General features: G+C 35.5%; 1 protein-coding gene across 1 annotated transcript in view; it reads left to right on the top strand.

The window, feature by feature from the left end:
• LOC118198638 (uncharacterized) overlaps positions 1 to 736 on the top strand; it is a gene marked incomplete at its 5' end in the record, with an annotated part of 1,910 nt that extends 1,174 nt beyond the window's left edge. Inside the window, one exon of the mRNA XM_035370369.2 lies at positions 135 to 736. Within this exon, the coding sequence (XP_035226260.2) occupies positions 135 to 680 (546 nt within the window). The remainder of the gene's footprint in view (positions 1 to 134) is intronic.
• Between the last annotated feature and the right edge of the window lie 18,225 nt (positions 737 to 18,961).

The raw sequence follows: 18,961 nt of genomic DNA, 5'->3' as shown, positions 1-18,961 counted from the left end.
ATATACAAAAAATATCGTTTTATTTATTACCTAACTCTAAACAACATAACATGGCTTATATAACTAAAATTGTATTCTGAATTTACATAAGATGTCTTCCTGGTACTCTAAATGAAATCTTCTGTTGTCTATAGCCTGCTCATTATGCTCCCCAACCGTACAAATTTGGATATAACATAAAAGACCACCATAGTCAACAGCACAGGGAAGAAGTCGGAGACGGCGTCAGCGGAGTGAAAGGAAGTTACGGATTCACCGATGCTCGAGGAATTCACAGACAGGTGAACTATGTTGCCGACCACGCTGGCTTTAGGGCTCAGGTGAAGACCAATGAACCAGGAACCGCCAACCAGAACCCAGCTTCTGTTCAAGTAATCTCTGCCGCTCCTCATGCTGGAATCGGATTGGGATATGGCAGTTCGGGTGGATCTCATGGATTAAACGGTGTTGGAATTGTTTACGGAGGTCTGGGCTCCTTAAATGGTGGACTTAGTTATGGATCTAATCTTGGAAATGGCCTGCAATATGGAATCCATGGAAATGGAGGTCTCGGATATGGAGATCTTGGATATGGAGGTGTTGGCTACGAAATTCTAGGAAGTCGTGGACTTGGTTTGGGTGGCTATGGTCTATCCAGCGGTCTTCTCGGAGGCCTGGGATACGCTCGTTATGGATACTAAATCTGTTAAATGCTTTATAAACCAAATGATGTGATAAATAAATAATTCTTGCATTATTTATGCTTTCGAGTTAAATCTTTTGTTTTCTTAAAAAGACTTTTTTTGGGCTTATTGCATAACAAATCGAATACTTTAAGAAAAATGTGTTTTAAGTGTATTCAAATTACATGAATTAGCACTCAGTGAGTGAAGCTTTTAGGTTCTTTTTCTTTAACTAAGAGATTCTAAATTCAAGTAAACTAAAACCGTAGTAACAATTCTTATTATTAAATTCATAGGAAAGTATTATTTTTATTACTAGAATGATGACGTTTCTATTCAGGAACAGTCTCATGGTCGATTGCTCTGAAAAGACACTCATTTAAAACTGTTTTCAAAGTTAGATCTTATTGAATTAGATTGCACTTATTAATTAGTTGTTATTTATATGCTAGCTGCAATATTTTTAGCAGTTTTAGCAACATAAATTTTGATACTGCTACAGAGTTTTAAATTTTACAGAAATAAAGTTTATTTTACGCACAGAATGTATCAGAAAATGTTGTTTGAGGTGGTGCAACCACTTACAAAATGCAAAATATGATTAAAATGTCACCTTTGAGATTCCAGGGTGAAAATAATTAAGGAAACCGTTTTTTGTTAAACTTCAAAACAAAAATTAATTTGAATAAATCTTTTCGAAAATATAATAATTTAAAATAATAGTAGCTTCAGATAAAATATGAAGCTGCATCAGAACTCAGATTATATTCGTTTCGAAATGCAAATTAATATTCTGGAGACGTTTTAATTTTACTTAGAAAACTTAGATACGAAATCTGATAACTATATTTAGAATAGGCAAAACGAAAATTTTATTTACCTTCATTTGCTAAACTAAACATGGCTCTAATTTGAAACTAGATACTTATTTCAGAGTTTTTAGTAATGATAATTATTATTTTTGCTTGCCTTTTAATTCATTGTAATTTAATTTTAATTATTAAAAATTTTCAAAGGAAAACATTTCGAACACGAGAAGAAAAGGTTGACAGATAAAAGCGCATTTTCGTCGGGGGGTTATTTCCCAAAGTTGAAATTGTTGGGAAAATTGTTAACATTTTGTATCAGGAAAGTTACATAAAATAATACAAATACAAGTAGCGTCTTAGCTAATGAAATGTTGAATGAAATAAAACCTTTTCCCATGAATTTGCACACATTTGAACTACGAATAAATACCTGCACGGTAAATCACAAAATACTAACGATTGCTTAAGAAATATCTGGAAGAAAAGTAATAAAGTGTGACATGCATATAAGAACTGTAAAGAATAAATCCTAAAATAAGCAGAACAAAGAATTTTCTGCCTTATGAAAAAGGTAATAACAAATAAAAGTGTTAATAGCTTTTACTTGAATTATTTCTGAGGTGGTCTGTAACACAATAAAGGCGTTAAGTAGTGGTCCACTTTAGATTCGTCCAAGCAGAAGACGGAAAAAATGTGCTACGCTGTCGCCTGGACTTGTACTCTTGTGGTGGTGTGGTGTATTTAATTATGGCAAAGCACACTAGGGCTATCTGCCTAAGGGGAGGGATGCCTTCGGGGAGGACTTTCTAAGGGAAACTGGCTCGTATACACGTTACACATGGGGAGAACCACGAAAACACCCATGCAGCCAGCCCGTTCGCGGGATTCGAACCTCGGACCGAACTACCAGTGTTCAGCGACTTTAGCGCTCGGCCGCTGGTGCTTGTACTCTTGAACTTCCACTTGGGAGCTGAACGTGCTATACGAACGTACACTACGAAGGTACACGGAAGGAGAGGAAATGTCTTGTACACTTCATGCAGCAGCTGTCTGCAGATGGCTTTCTGTTTCATGGAATAATATACTTGTAAAAAAAAGCCTTCAAAGATACTGTTAATATCAAAAGCGATCTTAAGCGCTTAGATTATGTAAATAGCTGAGCTGATGAATTTAGTGCAATATTGAATTGCATTACAATCTGACCCATTAAAAAAGTAAAGGCATTCTGTGCAACTAAGTATACTATTATTGCAATTTTGTTGTATTCTGTACCTTTCACATCCCAGAAAATATTTCCAAAATACTAACAGAAAATACAGAAAATATTCATGATTATAACTTATTATATCATCTAGACTACAGAGAATTATAAAATAAGTAATGCTTAAACTTTTCAGAGGCGGTTCGCACATTTTTTAGACGATTTTCATTGTAATTATACGCATATTTTACGTAAAAGCTTTTATATTTTATATTCATTATCTTTCGCCACCGTAATTTCGAAGAAAATAAAGCCTTTTAGAGTATCTTTCTAGATGTTAGAGATCTTCTAGATGTTCTTAAAATTTTTCTTCACTGTCTTTATTTTTAATTTATGTTGTATGAAAATCCAGCAACAATCATAAATTCTTTAGAGTCCTTGAAACATCTTTTGAGACTTTTTCTCCTCTTTGATGTATTGAAGTCATTTAAGTACACTCAAGATTCATCAACTACAAAAACAGTTTTTCATTTTTATCCGGATAAATGTTTCTCATAAAGAATTCTGCAGATGTTTTTGATAATATGTGGAGTTGATCTTAAAATTTTTCTTCATTGCCATTAATTTTAATTTTCCGTTGTATGAAAACCCAGCAATTATCACTAATCTCTTAGAAAAACATTCTTTAGATTCCTTGAACCATGTTTTGAGATTTTTCTCCTCTTTGATGTTAAAAAAAATGGATCAATTTTTATTGCAGTCATTTAAGTACACTCAAAATTCATCAATTGTTACAACAGTTTTCCATTTTTATCTGGATAAATGTTTCTCATAAAGAATTCTGCAGAGAGTTCTGCGTTCAGCAAAATGTTAGGGAGAAAGATGATGCACGTTATGTTTTTTTCGCCTTTTCAAGATTCATTTTGCATTAATTTTATTTACAGTTGACACTGAGCACTTTAATGATTTTGTAACTGTCCTTTGACCTTGGCGGATTTTTTTTAACATTAAATATCTTACTTTGCAGCATTCCGAACATTCTATTTTCTCCTTGGATACGTATTTAGAACAATTTTTCCACTTGAAGCTAAATTTTGACGATGTTTTCCTTTATTATTGACAACATTACCTATCGTAGCTTTAGATATAAAAACACCATGGCTTTCGCAACATTTTTTTATAACTAGATATGAATAATTTTCTTTGGAAAGAACATAAACATAGTTTTCCATCCACTTCTTTAAAGCGACATTTTGCATGAAAACAAAACTTTCAAGTTATAACGTTGCGCACCTCCAACTTGCACGCAACCAAGAGGTGACTGTGAAAACTTGTATAAAAGATAGAGCCTTGTGAAGGGTTTAAGTCCCTTTTTATTCAACGTAATAAAATTACAATTGCGTGCTCTTGACGCTCACAGACTGTGCCAACTTGGCAGTCAAATAAAAATAATAACCTGAAAAGAAAGTAAAGACAAGATTCTAACTACGAGGCTCTCTAAAATAACTAACTCACCGCGTTTTACAATACCGCTGCTAATTCAGCAGACTTGAAGCTCACTGGAACGATTACCACTACTTCCCGCCAAGCACATAGGCCGCAACGCGGGGTTCTTCAATTCTCGCTAACTACCTCCGCGCTCGCTAAGTAAGAATCTCACACGCCGGACTTGTTTCCTCTCTATTTAAATCAGAATACTTCCGCTGATAATTTGAATCCTTGCGCGTTCTACTAAAATTTACATATTCTGGCATTGGCAGTTCCAGGGGAAAGTGAGGCTTGACAGGAAAGATAGTTTAAACTTAAAATAAATGTTAGTTAAAATAAATATAAACCCTACATTTGCCGCTGCCAGAAATTGGAAAACTTGGAAGCAGGTCCTACAAACGACCTGTTGTAAGTTTCTCTAATTCTGAACTAACTGGCGAGAACCTCGTTTACAGAAAAAAAAAAATCTTATGTAACCATTTGTATACTAAAATTCTGTTGATCGTTACAAAGCTCTCTTCTTACAGCAACTTTTCCTCGACTTCATCAATCAATCTTGATCTTTCCTTCCAGTATCTGGAAGGAATAAGTATCAGTATCTTTCTACATACATTATAATTTACACTTTCTTGACACAATAAATTTTTGTTTTTAAACGATTCGTTTTTCTTAGTTATTGCTTACTTCACATTCATTCAATTTTTCAAGCATTAATTTAACTTTACCCTGGCTCTCCACCGTGTGTGGTGTCAAACGGGAATATTCGTGTTTTAGTCTTACAACACTTCCCCTAACCACCATGATTTGTTAGAATTCAACGACCAAATAGACACACCTTACTCGACATTCTACAACTCAATGAGCTACTTTAATAGTCTTAAAAATTCAAATGTAGGTGGAGAACCCTACAAAACACATTCATTCTAACTTCCCCCTCATTCATCTTTAAACATGCAGGCTTTCGCTCTAAAGCATGACTTTATCTACAATTTAATACTTAAATTTTGACTTCATTGCTTTTAAGCATTCACTTTTAGAATCTACAATTTTATGCTTCTAGACTAAATTCTACTTTTACATAACATTCAAGTATTTACGTACATTTACAAAATTTTAATACATATGCTTTTTACAATTTACCATAAAATGAATAAGAGAAAATAAATTTTTACTTTACTCATTCTTCGCCAAGCTGGCGGCACTGAAAGTAAAATTCTTATTAATACAAGAATACGAAGTTATTTTTATCTTCGGCAAAATTTTGGCTTTAACATAACAGAATTAGTCTTTCGACCAACAGAAAATGCTTGTTTTTAGCTTTTACACTTAAAGAAAATAATACTTTTGCCTTAGCTAAATAAAGTAAAACAAAACTAAGTCTCAACCGAGACATATTGACTTTCGTCAAAACATAGAACTTCGTACTTATGCATAACATTTCGGAACAAAAGAGAAAAATTTATAGAAGGTTTTAACTTATCTTTGAGTTTTCGATGCTTGAAACTCCGTCATTCGTTTTTGGCAGAATTGGTCCCAAGTTAGAGGTTTCATGGATGTTAATCTTCTCCTTACTGCCCTCCGAGTGTCGTCCACCTGACTTTTTCTTTTGCGTCCTCTACATGCTGGCCTCTTGACGGAGTAATCGTCTGGTTGTTGGCCTTTCCGTTTCTCCCTGGGACGGCTGGTCTTGACGTCCTCCGGTCTGGAGTCCTTCTTGAATTTCTTCTGTTCCTCGTATTTTTGTGCCTCCTGTTGGCGTTTCAGTTTCCGGAACGGCGGCCTTGCTGGCACCTGACTATGTGGCCGTGTGCGCGTTCTCCTTGATGTGTAATTTCTCCTGCTATCCTTTGTAGGTGGTGTTTTTCTCTTTACCACGGTTTCTTTACCCGGTTCATCTGTATTTTTGTTTTTCTTAAACGCTGGAGTTTGAAAATTATTTTTTCTTTTTGATACCGACGTCCGGGTTGTAGAAGTGCTAGGTCTCTCTTCAGTTCTCTGTTTCTTGGGTGGTGGAATAGTTGTTGTCTCTGGCCCTTCTATTTCGTTTAGACTTGAGTCCTGCAAGAAACTTTTAAGGATTTCAAAATCATTTGTATTATAGTATTTTTTCACCTGGTTGGGACTTGCTTTACAGATTTCCCCTCTCTCGTTCTTAAGATATAAGACTACTCCTTTGATTTCCTGAATTACATAGGGGCCTTCAAACTTTGGAACTAGCTTTGCCATAAAATTGTCTGGGGCACTTGATAAAGAAAATTTCCGCTTCAATACTTTATCCCCAACTTTAAAATCTGCTTCACGGCGTTTTCTATCGTAATATAGTTTCTGCCTATTTCTTGCCGTATCCGAGGTTTTAAGCGCCTGATCAATCAACTTTTGCACATCTTTTTGTTTAAACTCCTGCTCTCTTTGTTGCACAAAGAATAATTTATCTAAAGGCGTAATTAACTTTCTGCCTAAAAATAATTCTGCTGGAGTTTTTCCCGTAGTATCATGATGTGCCGTTCTTAAAGCATAAGCTAATTCATTTATGTAGCCATCCCAGCGCTTGTGATGTGTGCTCACGTAACTGCGAATTATTTTTACTATGTTTTTATTAACTCTTTCTGCTATGTTAGCCTGTGGTCTATACGGAACCATTTTGATATGGCGTATGCCAAGTCCATTGCATATGTTTTCAAATATTTGACTAATGAATTGTTTTCCGTTATCGCTAATGACTTTTATCGGTGCACCGTATTTTAAAATGTATCTGTGTAAGAATGCATCTGCGACTGTTTTGGCTGACGCGCGTTTAAGTGGAACAATTTCTATCCATTTTGAAAAATGATCTACTATTACTAAAAGAAAACGATTTTTATTTAACTCGCTCTGGGGCAAGGGACCAAGGAGATCTATGCCAAAAATTTCATTCGGAAATGTAGCACGAATGCTATTTAAGTACCCGGCCGGGCTGTAATTAATATCATTTATTAACTGACATTGAGTGCAGGACCTGACATACGCCGTTACTATTTTGTATAATTGCGGGAAATATACCGCCTCGCGTACCCTTTTAAATGTCTTTCTGACCCCGAGGTGGCCCGCTGTTTTTTCTTCGTGCAACTCCTTCAAAATGCTTAATCGAAGCGAGGCTGGGATGACTGGTTTATACTCAAGATTTTCGTTTGTTGTTTTCGTATAGAATAATAAATTATCTATTATTTCATAGTTTTTTGCTCTATTTCTTATCGCATCGATATCTGTATGCTCAAAGCTTTCGGGGTCTTTCAAATAAGCATAGATATTTCCAAATTCAGGATCAGCTTTCAGTTCAGTAATAACCGTATCTCTAGAATCTAAAATTTTTGAAGTCAACACAGCGCATTTAAGTTCATTTCCTTCATCGTCCAGTTTTATATGAGAAAGTGCGTCAGCTACATTGCTTTCCTTACCCGGTTTATATTTATTGTGATATTATATTCTTGGAGTTTTAAAGCCCATCTTATTAACCTGGGCGTTAGGTTTTTTCCCGAGTAAAGTCTACCAACAGCCGCATGATCCGAAAAGACTGTTACTGGCGATTTGCCGAAATAAACTCGAAATTTGTGTACAGCCATTAATACGGCTAATGTTTCTCTTTCTGTAACTGTATAATTCCTTTGTGTCTGATTCAATGTTTTACTAAAAAATGCCAGCGGATGGTTATTTTGCATAAGAACCGCACCCACCGCATAGTCTGACGCATCTGCTGCAATTTCCAGGTTTTCGTCCCCCTCAGGGAATTTTAAAACAGGGGCATTAATAAGCGCTTCTTTTAATCTTTCAAAAGCTGTGTTAGCTTCCGCTGTCCACGTAAATTTAGCCCTTTTTCTTTTGATTACTAAGAGTGGTTCAACAATATTAGCGAAATCTTTTATGAAAGATCGATAGTAAGAACATAACCCAAGGAACGAAGAAAGTTTCTTGGCGGTGTTGGGCGGTGGGAAATTCTTAATAGCTTTTATTTTTGAATCTTGCGTTTCTATACCCTTCTGCGAAATTTTATAACCGAGATATTTAAGTTCTTTAGTTGCGAACTTGCATTTTGAGGCGTTAATTGTAAGACCGGCCTCTTTTAATAATTTAAAAACTTGTTCGAGGTCATTAATGTGTTGTTCCAACGTACTACTCGTTATAATTATATCATCTAGATAAATTAAAGTTGATTTTCCTAGGACAGGCTTTAGAACAATGTCCATAGCTCTCTGGAATGCTGATGGGGCCCCTCACAACCCAAAGGGCATGCGTAAAAATGCATAAGTGCCCGATTTTGTTATAAACGCGGTTTTATGTATATCTTCGGGTCTCATAGCTATTTGATAGTAGCCAGACGTTAAGTCCAAAGTAGACATATATCTTGTCGATTTGATCTGTCTAATGATCTCGTCTATAACCGGCAAAGGGTAAACTGGAAATTTGGTAATACTATTTAGTTTTCTGTAATCAATAGCAAACCTCCAAGCCATTTTATCCGAAGGAGGAAACTCGTTCTTTTTCCTACATAGTACGATTGGACTCGCGTACTCACTATTTATGGGCGTTATTATTTTATTCTTTAACATCTCCTGAATATGTTCTTCGATGATTAGGTCTTTTTGTTTATCATAACGATATGGTTTAGTCCTACAAGGTTTTTCGGCATTTAATTGAATCTTGTGAGTCACGATTTGGCAGTTTCCTGGTTTTTCTGAAAACAAATGAGAAAAATTACTCACCACTTGCTGTATTGCTTTACTTTCATGGTCATTCAGATGGCTAAGGTCCACTTCAGGTATCTCCACAGGTTCCACCACCTTCTGGTCCATCTCCAACACCACGGAACTATCTTGAAAATTTAATTTGGCCCTCGCGGCCCTTAGAAAGTCCATACCTAAAATAAGAGAGTGTTGCAGGTCTTTCACCACAAAAATTAATACTTTGAGATTTTCCTCTTTTACCTGTAAGTTTAATGATAATTTCCCGATGCAGTGACATTTTTTTCCTTGCGCCGCTATAATTTCCGTATTTCTGGTTTTAAATAATCGTATCCTATAAAAATTCTTTTTGAAGAAATTTTCACTCATAAAATTTCCTTCTGCTCCTGTATCGATGAGGGCTTCTACTGGTACATCGCCAACCAGGACTTGTATAATTGGTAGCTGTGAGTTTTTTTTACGATGACCGTGTTTAAATGTCTATTTGAGGGGTTTTTTTAAACTTCCGGGGTCTGGACCCTCCCTTTCACAGGCCCCTCTACTCGTTTAAAGCTTTCTTTTCAATCTGTGTCTTCTGGGTACGCGGATGTTTATTTTCAAATTTTCTTTTTGGGCCTTGACCTTCGAGTTTCGATGCGTTAGCTTGATAATTCTTTCCCCCATAAGAGCGATTTCCATTTCTGGTTTCCTCCTTTCTTCGGGTACTTTGAGAATATGTTTCCCCTCTCGCTTTTTCCGCTATTCTGCGATTTTGAAACTTCACCGCCAATTCGAAAAGTTCCTGCAATGTGCTTGGTTTCTAATTTCAAAGTAGTCTTGGATAGCGGGTAACAATCTTGGTAATATTATTTGAATTATCTCCGCATCGGGTTTCTTTCCATACAGCATATCCGTTAGCTTGATTTTTCGTAAAATAAAGTCCGTCAATTCTGCTGTATCCCGTTGATAGAAACTATATAGCTCGGCTTCCAGCCGTGCGCGATCTTTCACTATGGGGAAGGCCTTTACTAACGATTTTTTGAAATTTTCAAATATATATGTCGGGCTTCCAAATTCCCCTAATAAAAATTTGCCTATGTTTTTCCACCATAGCGCGGCCTGTCCTCTTAGTGCTGATGTGGCGATGGCAACTTTTTGTCTTTCAGGCACAGGGTAGAGCTGAAAGTGGTTTTCTAGACCTTCGAGAAATACCGACACCGAATGTTTTCCGTCGAAATAGACGTTTGGCTTGATTGACGCTCTCAAAGTCTGGACCAGGTATCCAAATCCTTCTAACTGAGTTGTCATTTCTTGGTGTTGTCCAGCGGCTTCCATCGAATTTTCGGCCATTTCAGTTCGATAATTGTTCGGGCGCCAATATAACGTTGCGCGCCTCCAACTTGCACGCAACCAAGAGGTGATTGTGAAAACTTGTATAAAAGATAGAGCCTTGTGAAGGGTTTAAGTCCCTTTTTATTCAACGTAATAAAATTACAATTGCGTGCTCTTGACGCTCACAGACTGTGCCAACTTGGCAGTCAAATAAAAATAATAACCTGAAAAGAAAGTAAAGACAAGATTCTAACTACGAGGCTCTCTAAAATAACTAACTCACCGCGTTTTACAATACCGCTGCTAATTCAGCAGATTTGAAGCTCACTGGAACGATTACCACTACTTCCCGCCAAGCACATAGGCCGCAACGCGGGGTTCTTCAATTCTCGCTGACTACCTCCGCGCTCGCTAAGTAAGAATCTCACACACCGAACTTGTTTCCTCTCTATTTAAATCAGAATACTTCCGCTGATAATTTGAATCCTTGCGCGTTCTACTAAAATTTACATATTCTGGCATTGGCAGTTCCAGGGGAAAGTAAGGCTTGACAGGAAAGATAGTTTAAACTTAAAATAAATGTTAGTTAAAATAAATATAAACCCTACAAAGTAGCAAACTATAATTTATACTTTCAAAAATATAGCTGCATGTAAATTTTTTTTCAAGCGGAAGATTTTTTTTACTGCAAAGCAAAATCGTCTAAAATTGTGCGAACAGCCTCTGTATGTTAATTATTACATTAATTCTCAAAGAAAATGGTGTGATTTGTATGAAACAATAATAATGTTTTACCTATTTCTGATTGAGCAATTATTGTGTTAACTTCTGACGTACTAATAATGAGCGTTTCAAATATGGTAGACCGGAAACATATAAGCATTCCATCAGATAAGGAACGCCTTGACTTTGCTTAGGCTCCAAAGTAAACCTCTTTACCATTTGTTTTGATTTTGCGAGCAGTACCGAAAAAATTATTACTGTTAATATCATGCGTTGCATTTTTGTTGCCATGAGAATACTCTTCTTACAGCACTGCAGAATGGTGCATTTAATACAAAAAATATACTGTATTTTTCCTAAAGGGAAAAAGTGTTATTTCTTTTAGTGTGCTAACTCCGTAAACGTGTATTATTAATGTTATATATGCAGGTTTTTAATAAATGTATTCTTAATCTAAAACCATTCATATTAAAGGTGTTGTGATTATTAATTCATTATTTCATGCTCCTTATATATCCATTCTCTACAGATACAATCTTCGAAAGTATGAGACAAGTTAGCTTTCGCAAATATCATAACCGTTGGGAGCTAACATGATGCACAGTAAATTCACACTATTTGTAATTAGTAGTCAGAAAAGTAAAATTTATTTTTGAAGTTAGACTACTATAGATTTGGAACAGAAAAATAGAGATACGTATGTTTAAATTGAATAATATTACTTTATGAATATTTTCCGCTGTTTAATGTATAAAATATTTTGTACCTTCGCATAAAACTAGTGGAGGAAGTTTCATTTCTTATACACGTGCATTAAACTCAGCGATAATACTGAATACAGTCCTCCATATTTTACTAGAATGTCATAGTTTTAATTATCTTTGCCAAAAACATTTTAAATGTTGTCTAAAATTAGATTTAAACAACTTAATAGGGAAAACCCATCATCACATGTTATTCCAGTTTTTAAAGGATACTGATTTTTATTATAAACTGTTTTCACCTCATTTCATATGTATAGTAATTGTCCATATTGTGAAACTGTTAACATATTTTGTTTACACTGCTTATACCCTTTGATTGTCGCCGATAGCCTTGTAAGGTTTTTGTGCCAGGAACTAGAATCACTCACTCAATCAAGCACACAAAATATGCATATAAAGAGAAAAATTACCAACAACACTATTCGCAAAGAATAGTTTTATTCCTCTAAAGGATATATATAGTTACTTCAAGGTAAAAGTTTTTTTGTATGTTTTTTGCCAAACGGTAAACATACATATTAAGGTAGAAACTTTCGTTTGTGGGTTTTCTAGTGTGTTTAATCTATGGACATTTTCCTTTGACAATAATCATCCATGACATGTACATCGCATCTACCTTAGTACTGTGCCTCAATGACCTTCAAATTTTAATGGAGTCGCTCACTCAGCTTATCACTGACTACAGCTTATCATATTTTTTTGGAAATTATTAAAACGGCTAATAAAAATATGCAGTTTGATGTTTATGTTGAAATCAAGCGTTTTAAAGCCCTTCAAAATTTGGGGAACAATTTCGCTGTAATTCTGTACTCGTATATTCCAAAAAGGTCTTTGACAATGTTTTTGAATGCCAATGAAAATTTCTTTTGAAGTTCTGTCATTTGTTATGACGAAATGTTCATCTTTAAGGAGCTGCCGAATTTAAGGATAAACAAACACACCGATAACCAAGATAGAATAACACGCCGAACAAACAACAATTCAAAAGTCAAAAAAAAAAAAAAAAAAAAAAAAAAAAAAAAAAAAACAGCGTTATATTTTCAAATCTCACAAGACTAGTTCGGACTAGTTCTGCTCAGCTGCAAAAACGCAAATCATCTTCAGCATTTGCGCTTTTGCTGCTGAGGATGATGGTTCGGTAAAACCATCGAAACTAGTCCTGTGAAATTTGAAAATATAACGCTGTTTTTTGTTGCTTGACTTCTGAAACACACCGATCTTTATTTTTTTCAAATGGCAGGATAGGAAATGCCGAAATGAGATATATGCATGAGAAACAGTGTCCTTCAAGTGGCAAAGTTTTAACAAGTTACTTCATGACACTCAGTTTTATATGTAGAAGTGGAAATAAACGTTCTTTCCGTAGGTAAGTGGTTAATGTAGAATGTTTAGTTCACCAAACTTCCGGTCAGATCTTGGCGGCTCACTCAATGCTTCTCACGAGCTTTGCTGTGCCATAAGCACAAAAAAAAAAAAAAAAAAAAAAAAAAAAAGGCTACTTGGAATATACGCGTAGCAGGACAAGGTGGAAACAGGCCATTTTAAGGCCAACACAGATCATACATTGGTGCATGTGATATTGTAACTAATTCCAATGACTTTCTTTATGGCTTCACATTCTTCACACAAGCAACTGAATGGCTTATTGGGACTGCAAAAAATAAATTTCCATTGAGGAGGAAAACACACTTCAAACTCCAATTTGAGCTATCGATGAACACTCGTCATTGAGTTGCGTTATAAGCTGAAACTCACAACTCTTCCATTAAACCATATACGTTCTGGCATACACAAATCCATAATCACTTTGAAAGTAATGCACAAAGGCACTTTCTTCTTGATCGAAAGTAGAATACCTTAGGTCCTTTTTCAAACAAGTTTTTTTTTCACTCGCAGTCTGGATGTTAAAAGCTCTGAAACTTTTTTAGATAGTCCCAAATCTCGTGGCAAATCATTCAGCTCATGCTGGTCAAATCCCTCTCTCGTCCGCAACCTCTCGAGAGGACTTTTCGATATGCCATATATTTAGAGTGCTCGCATGCCGCAAAGATACTATACATTTACAAACATCCTTATTCTCTCCGGGATTTGAACCCGACCCTTCGGTACCGCAATAGGCTTCCCTAATCACTATATCGTCTCTGCGGCTAATGTTCTGATGCTTATCCTTTGATTGAGAATGGTAAAACTGCCACATAAATAACGCCGACTGGTTATGCGATATACATACATGCAAACGTGCACGTACAGATGCCACGAAAAAATCTCTTCTGAATCCATTTTAAATCCTTTTTGCAATCCGTTTTGGGAAAAAGAGTCCTTTATTTTGTCTTTGCCTACAGGTGATATGCAAATACATCGTTAAATTGCATTCGATAGCGGTCAAAATGGATATTTTCGTTGAAATATGATATTGCAATGTTTCCTTTACATTCCTTGCACTTCGTACAAGGAAGTAACAAGGACTATCACATTCAAGAAGAAGAGCGCTGTGGTCGGCCTACTGATGTAGACGAGGCCTGCCTACGAGAACTTGCGGAAGAAGATCAGTATGCAACCACACGTAAACTTGCTAAGGAGTTCGACGTTAATTTCATGTTCCTTAGTCGCGCTATGCATCGCATAAACTTGACGTACAAATTCAATCGCTGAGTGCTGCAAAAGCTGACTGAACGCAGATAAGGGCAGGCGTATTCGGGCTTGCACTAATCTACTCGAATACTTAAAGGACAAAATTCTGGACCGGACTGTCACTTGTGATGAAAAGCGGATATATTTCAACAACACAGACCGAAAAGGGGGTTGGTCTGCATCTACCGAGCCCGTCGGCTGCGTCGCAAAGCGAAATTTGGCTAAAAGACAATGCTTTGTATCTGGTGGGATTGCGGTATATCCACAAAGAATTTCTGGAAAAAGGTAAAACCCTCCACAGTAAGGTCTATAGCGAGGTGGTAGTTCGTGTTTAAGCTGCTGTCAATGAAAAACGTCGAAATGAGTTCTGGCATAATGTTCCATCAAGATAATGCAATACCACACATGTCTGTATTCACCGACTGGACTCTGCATGGACTAGAGTGGGATCTTTTCCCCATCCACCATACAGCCCCGACATCGCTCCTTCGGACTTCTACCTTTTTTCACGCCTTGCAGTTACATCTTGCTGGTGCTATCTTCCATTCTGCACGGGACGTCCGAAATGAGGTTGATCTGTTTTTGGATTTTTGGACACGCAGGCACCAAGATTTTCCGCTGAAGGCTTTAAAAAACTAGCAAAACTATGGCAGAAAATCATACATTTGGGTGGTGATTACTACACGCACTAAAGATACTGTTTTTATTTTTTTTCCTAACTTTATTAAGAATGTTTTTTTGGCGTAAAATTTTCGTTACAACCAGATAATTGTTTATTTTTTAAACGATTCTTAATACATACACTTATAGCAAAGGGAAAATTGCTTTTTGGCTCATGCCAAATATTTCGATACATAAACAAGCCCATACAACTGAAAATGTAATACCTGCAGAATAAACAGGGGGATATAATGCAAATTGGATTAATATTTGAAGGACATTTATATGTAGTATGTAGAAGGAGTTTTCTGGCGTTGAATAATGTTAAATCGAATAATTTCCATTGTTACAGCAAATTATAGCAGAATGGAAGGAGAAATCTGTAAGAAAATTAAGAGCTTCTGTTTAAATGCCAGAAACCACCATTAGAGCTTACTGATAATTATCAGTAGTTGTTAAATCTAATAAGAAACAATTGAAATTGGTAACGATGGCTTATTTTCAATAACAGTCTTTATGTTACTTTGATAAAGAGTATTATTAATTCAGAAAAAATACATTTTCTTTAGAGCACAGTCTCTTATTCTGAAACTACAGGTGGAAAAGTGACTATTTCATGCATTTACTAATTATGTTAATTTCTCGAACGTCTGTTCTTAGAACCATATTTAAAAAATGAAGAGAGCAAAGTAGGGTTTCATATTAAGAAATGTTAAGTAACACAATTTAATAAACATGTAACCCAATTTAATGAAAAGTAACTTAGTCATGTAACACAATTTAACGAAAAAAATTCCGCGGTCTTCATTTTTTATACATCTTAGAAATAAAATGCTGTTGTAATTTATCTCACTTGTTTGACAGTAACATCAGATAAGACCACGAATTTTATCGTTTATAAAGAAAAGGTTGCGCCTGTCGTTGGCTTAAGCTTCTAGCTCCGTCCCAGTTTTGAAGAAGATTCCAAAGGTCTTCCACGCCTCTTCACTTTCACAAATCTCTTAGGTGGACTTTCGCCTCGACAATACTTTAAGTACCCACATACTGCAAAGCCATGTGATGTAATATAGCCATGGACATAAAATATCAGCAAGGAAAAGTGTTTGCACAGTCGGATTATTCAAATTAAAAGTCAGTCATGTGATTAAAAGCATTCAAAATTTCGTCAATCAAAACTTTCGGAAATTATAGACTAATATTAGCTAAAAGCTTCTAGCTATATGAATAATCTATCGAATGAAAATTTCCGAAAAATAAACTTTTTATGCGAAGAAAACATATATGCATTTAATTACGGGTTTGAAGTTCTTACATTACTAAAATTCTAAAAATTTATCGGAAGATTTTTATTTAATTTTTTAATTCTATGTTGTGGTCATTAGCTATTTTCAAGTGAGCATTTTTAGGATGCTGAGAAAAATATTTCTTGGCCAGTATTGTCTATTTCAGAAAATCGTACATCATATCTCAAATATAGATATATACATATTTGAGATTTTCTGTGTAGAAAGTAAAGTTCCTGCATTTTATTAAAAGGGGTCACATGACTAACATTGAATGTGTACTTTATACGAATTAGTTCTTGAACTGGTATTACAGATGTGTTGGAATCTATCATTATTCACTTAGTAGACTGCCTGCTTGAAGTTTACGTGGTTTCCTATATTTATAAGGTGAATATGGACACCTTATAAAGTTTCCAATATTAAATCATCGACTCTACACTGGTCATAAAAATTAAAGGATAATAAGAAAATTATGCTCGCTAAGTTAATGTTGCAACCAGTGACAAGTGCTGTAATTATTTTGTAGAAGCTTTTTTTTTTTTTTTTTTTCGGGGGGGGGGGAATGAGAAAAGAGGAGCAACGCCTTCGCCGGGAATCGAAACACGGCGAACACGGACCTCGTTAGAATACACGCCCTCCATGCAGATCACTACACCACGAAGGCAAGCTAAAAGGGCTGGATAAATGCCTTATAATTTATATTAATTAAATACAATTAAACACAAAATTGCATTTCCAGCATACTTTAGCGCCAGAAATATGCAAATTCCATAACTGATAATGTGATGCGGAATGGAGGCATGTTAGAACTTCGGTTTGTAGTGTTGTTTAAAGTGAATGTGGTTTCTGAGAGTGATCAGCATTCAGTAGCTATGACTCAAAGGCATCACTTCAGAGAAGGTCAAAAGCGGCAAATAATTGGTAGAATCAAAAGAGGTCAAACACAGATGGAAGTCGTTGAAGATCTGAATATCTGTTAAAGTTTAATTTCAAGAGAAGGCAGACGCATTTTAAGCACTGAATCAGCTGACAGACAGTCTGATCAACGACGACTAAGAACATCAATTGCATCAAAAGATCGCTTTCTGTCGTTATCGGCTCGAAGAAACCGAAAAGCTACCACAAGATTTTAGTTTTAGACATTCAGGATACCACAGGAATTCGAATTAGCCGTTTTACTGCTGCACAAAGGCTTAACGAAGTTAGAATGTATGCCTGAAATCCAATGATTTGTATCCCACTCACTCCAGCTTCCAGGGTGGGGTCCGTTTAAAATAGTACCGTCGTCATGTTCAATGGAGGCAGGCAACTGAGTACGAGTATTGTTTACTGACGAGTCCAGATATAGTCTGAACGGTGGTTCTAGACGTGTTTTAATCTGGAAAGAGGAAGGAACACGCAACTTGTCTTCCTTTGTACGCGAAATATCTCGTTTCTGCGATAGCGGTTTAATGGTTTGGGAAGGAGTCATGACAAACGGCGGCGCCGAGCTATCAAAAGAGTTCTGTAACCGCTCGGAGAATACCTCCGAACCAAGTTAGCATATTTAGGTTGCTGTTAGCCCAGAGGTTTTGCTAATGGATGACAATGATCAGTCTCATCGAGTATATGTGGTGTCAGAATACTTACGAACAGAAGATATCACTCGAATGGATTATTCTCCTTGAATTTTCGCACGTCATATTCCTCCCCGAAACCTCCAGGTGTTGAAAAGTGCACGTTTAGGAAAGTGGCGTGCAAGACTTGATCATTTGCGAATAATCAGCTCCCAGACATTGTAATTTATGTTAACCTTTTGTACAAATTTCCATTAATAATATTTAATTAAATATCAGTTATGCTTTTTTCTGTCATTATACTTTAATTTTGATTACCAGTATATCTTCATATTGGCCAGATATTTCTTGTGTTCTCTGTCGTGCGCAATCGGTCTATTATCCATGGAACTATTATTATATAACGCACCGTACAAAAGAGATTTGATTTTGCACTTTTATTTCTGTAACTCTGCTGACAATGTGGATACGGCAGGCAGCTTTACAGTTAATTTTATTAGATAGTAAAATATTTGACACACATGTTTGTTTACCCATTTATACTTCCATTTCAACTTAGAAATAGAGAAATCTTTAAAATTTTAATTTATATGATGCTCTAACGATTAATTTATTTCAGAAGTAAATAAAATGACTATTATGCTTAAATTTAGTTAGTATGTGCAATAACAGTAGAACTATATTCAACAGTAGAAGAAATATATGGTTGAAGCAATGATTTCAACTTACAAGACTTGGCCAGCAAAGCAATTTTGTGTCCAAAGAATGAAGAAGCTTTGGAACTTAAAAGGTATCTGCCTACGTTCGGAGCACTTTTTTTTAAAAATATAGAATTCTGATGAAATATATATTTATTTAGTCAAAATATGATATCAAATCATGAAAATAGGTAAATTTTTAGGAATATTTTTATAAATTTTTGAAATATATTCAATTTTATGCAAATTTTTAGGAGAATTTAACACTTACGTTAAATGCCGTATATTTTTTCTCACAGCATGTATTTCAATTTTTTTATACTGTATACTACTACAACACTTATCTGTGTTATGAACTAAAATGTATATGATATTTCTAAAGTTTACTAAAATATGTGTAATTACATGAAAAAACACAGTTTTTTGTAAAATATTTCTTATCGTTTTATATAGAAAT

This window comes from Stegodyphus dumicola, chromosome 3, assembly GCF_044657685.1.
Source record: "Stegodyphus dumicola isolate Sdum_Otavi_A_Nest chromosome 3, ASM4465768v1".
In the NCBI taxonomy this organism is placed as follows: Eukaryota; Metazoa; Arthropoda; class Arachnida; order Araneae; family Eresidae; genus Stegodyphus; species Stegodyphus dumicola.
Note: the sequence above shows the minus strand (reverse complement) of the source record. Positions and strands in the feature narration are given on the sequence as shown.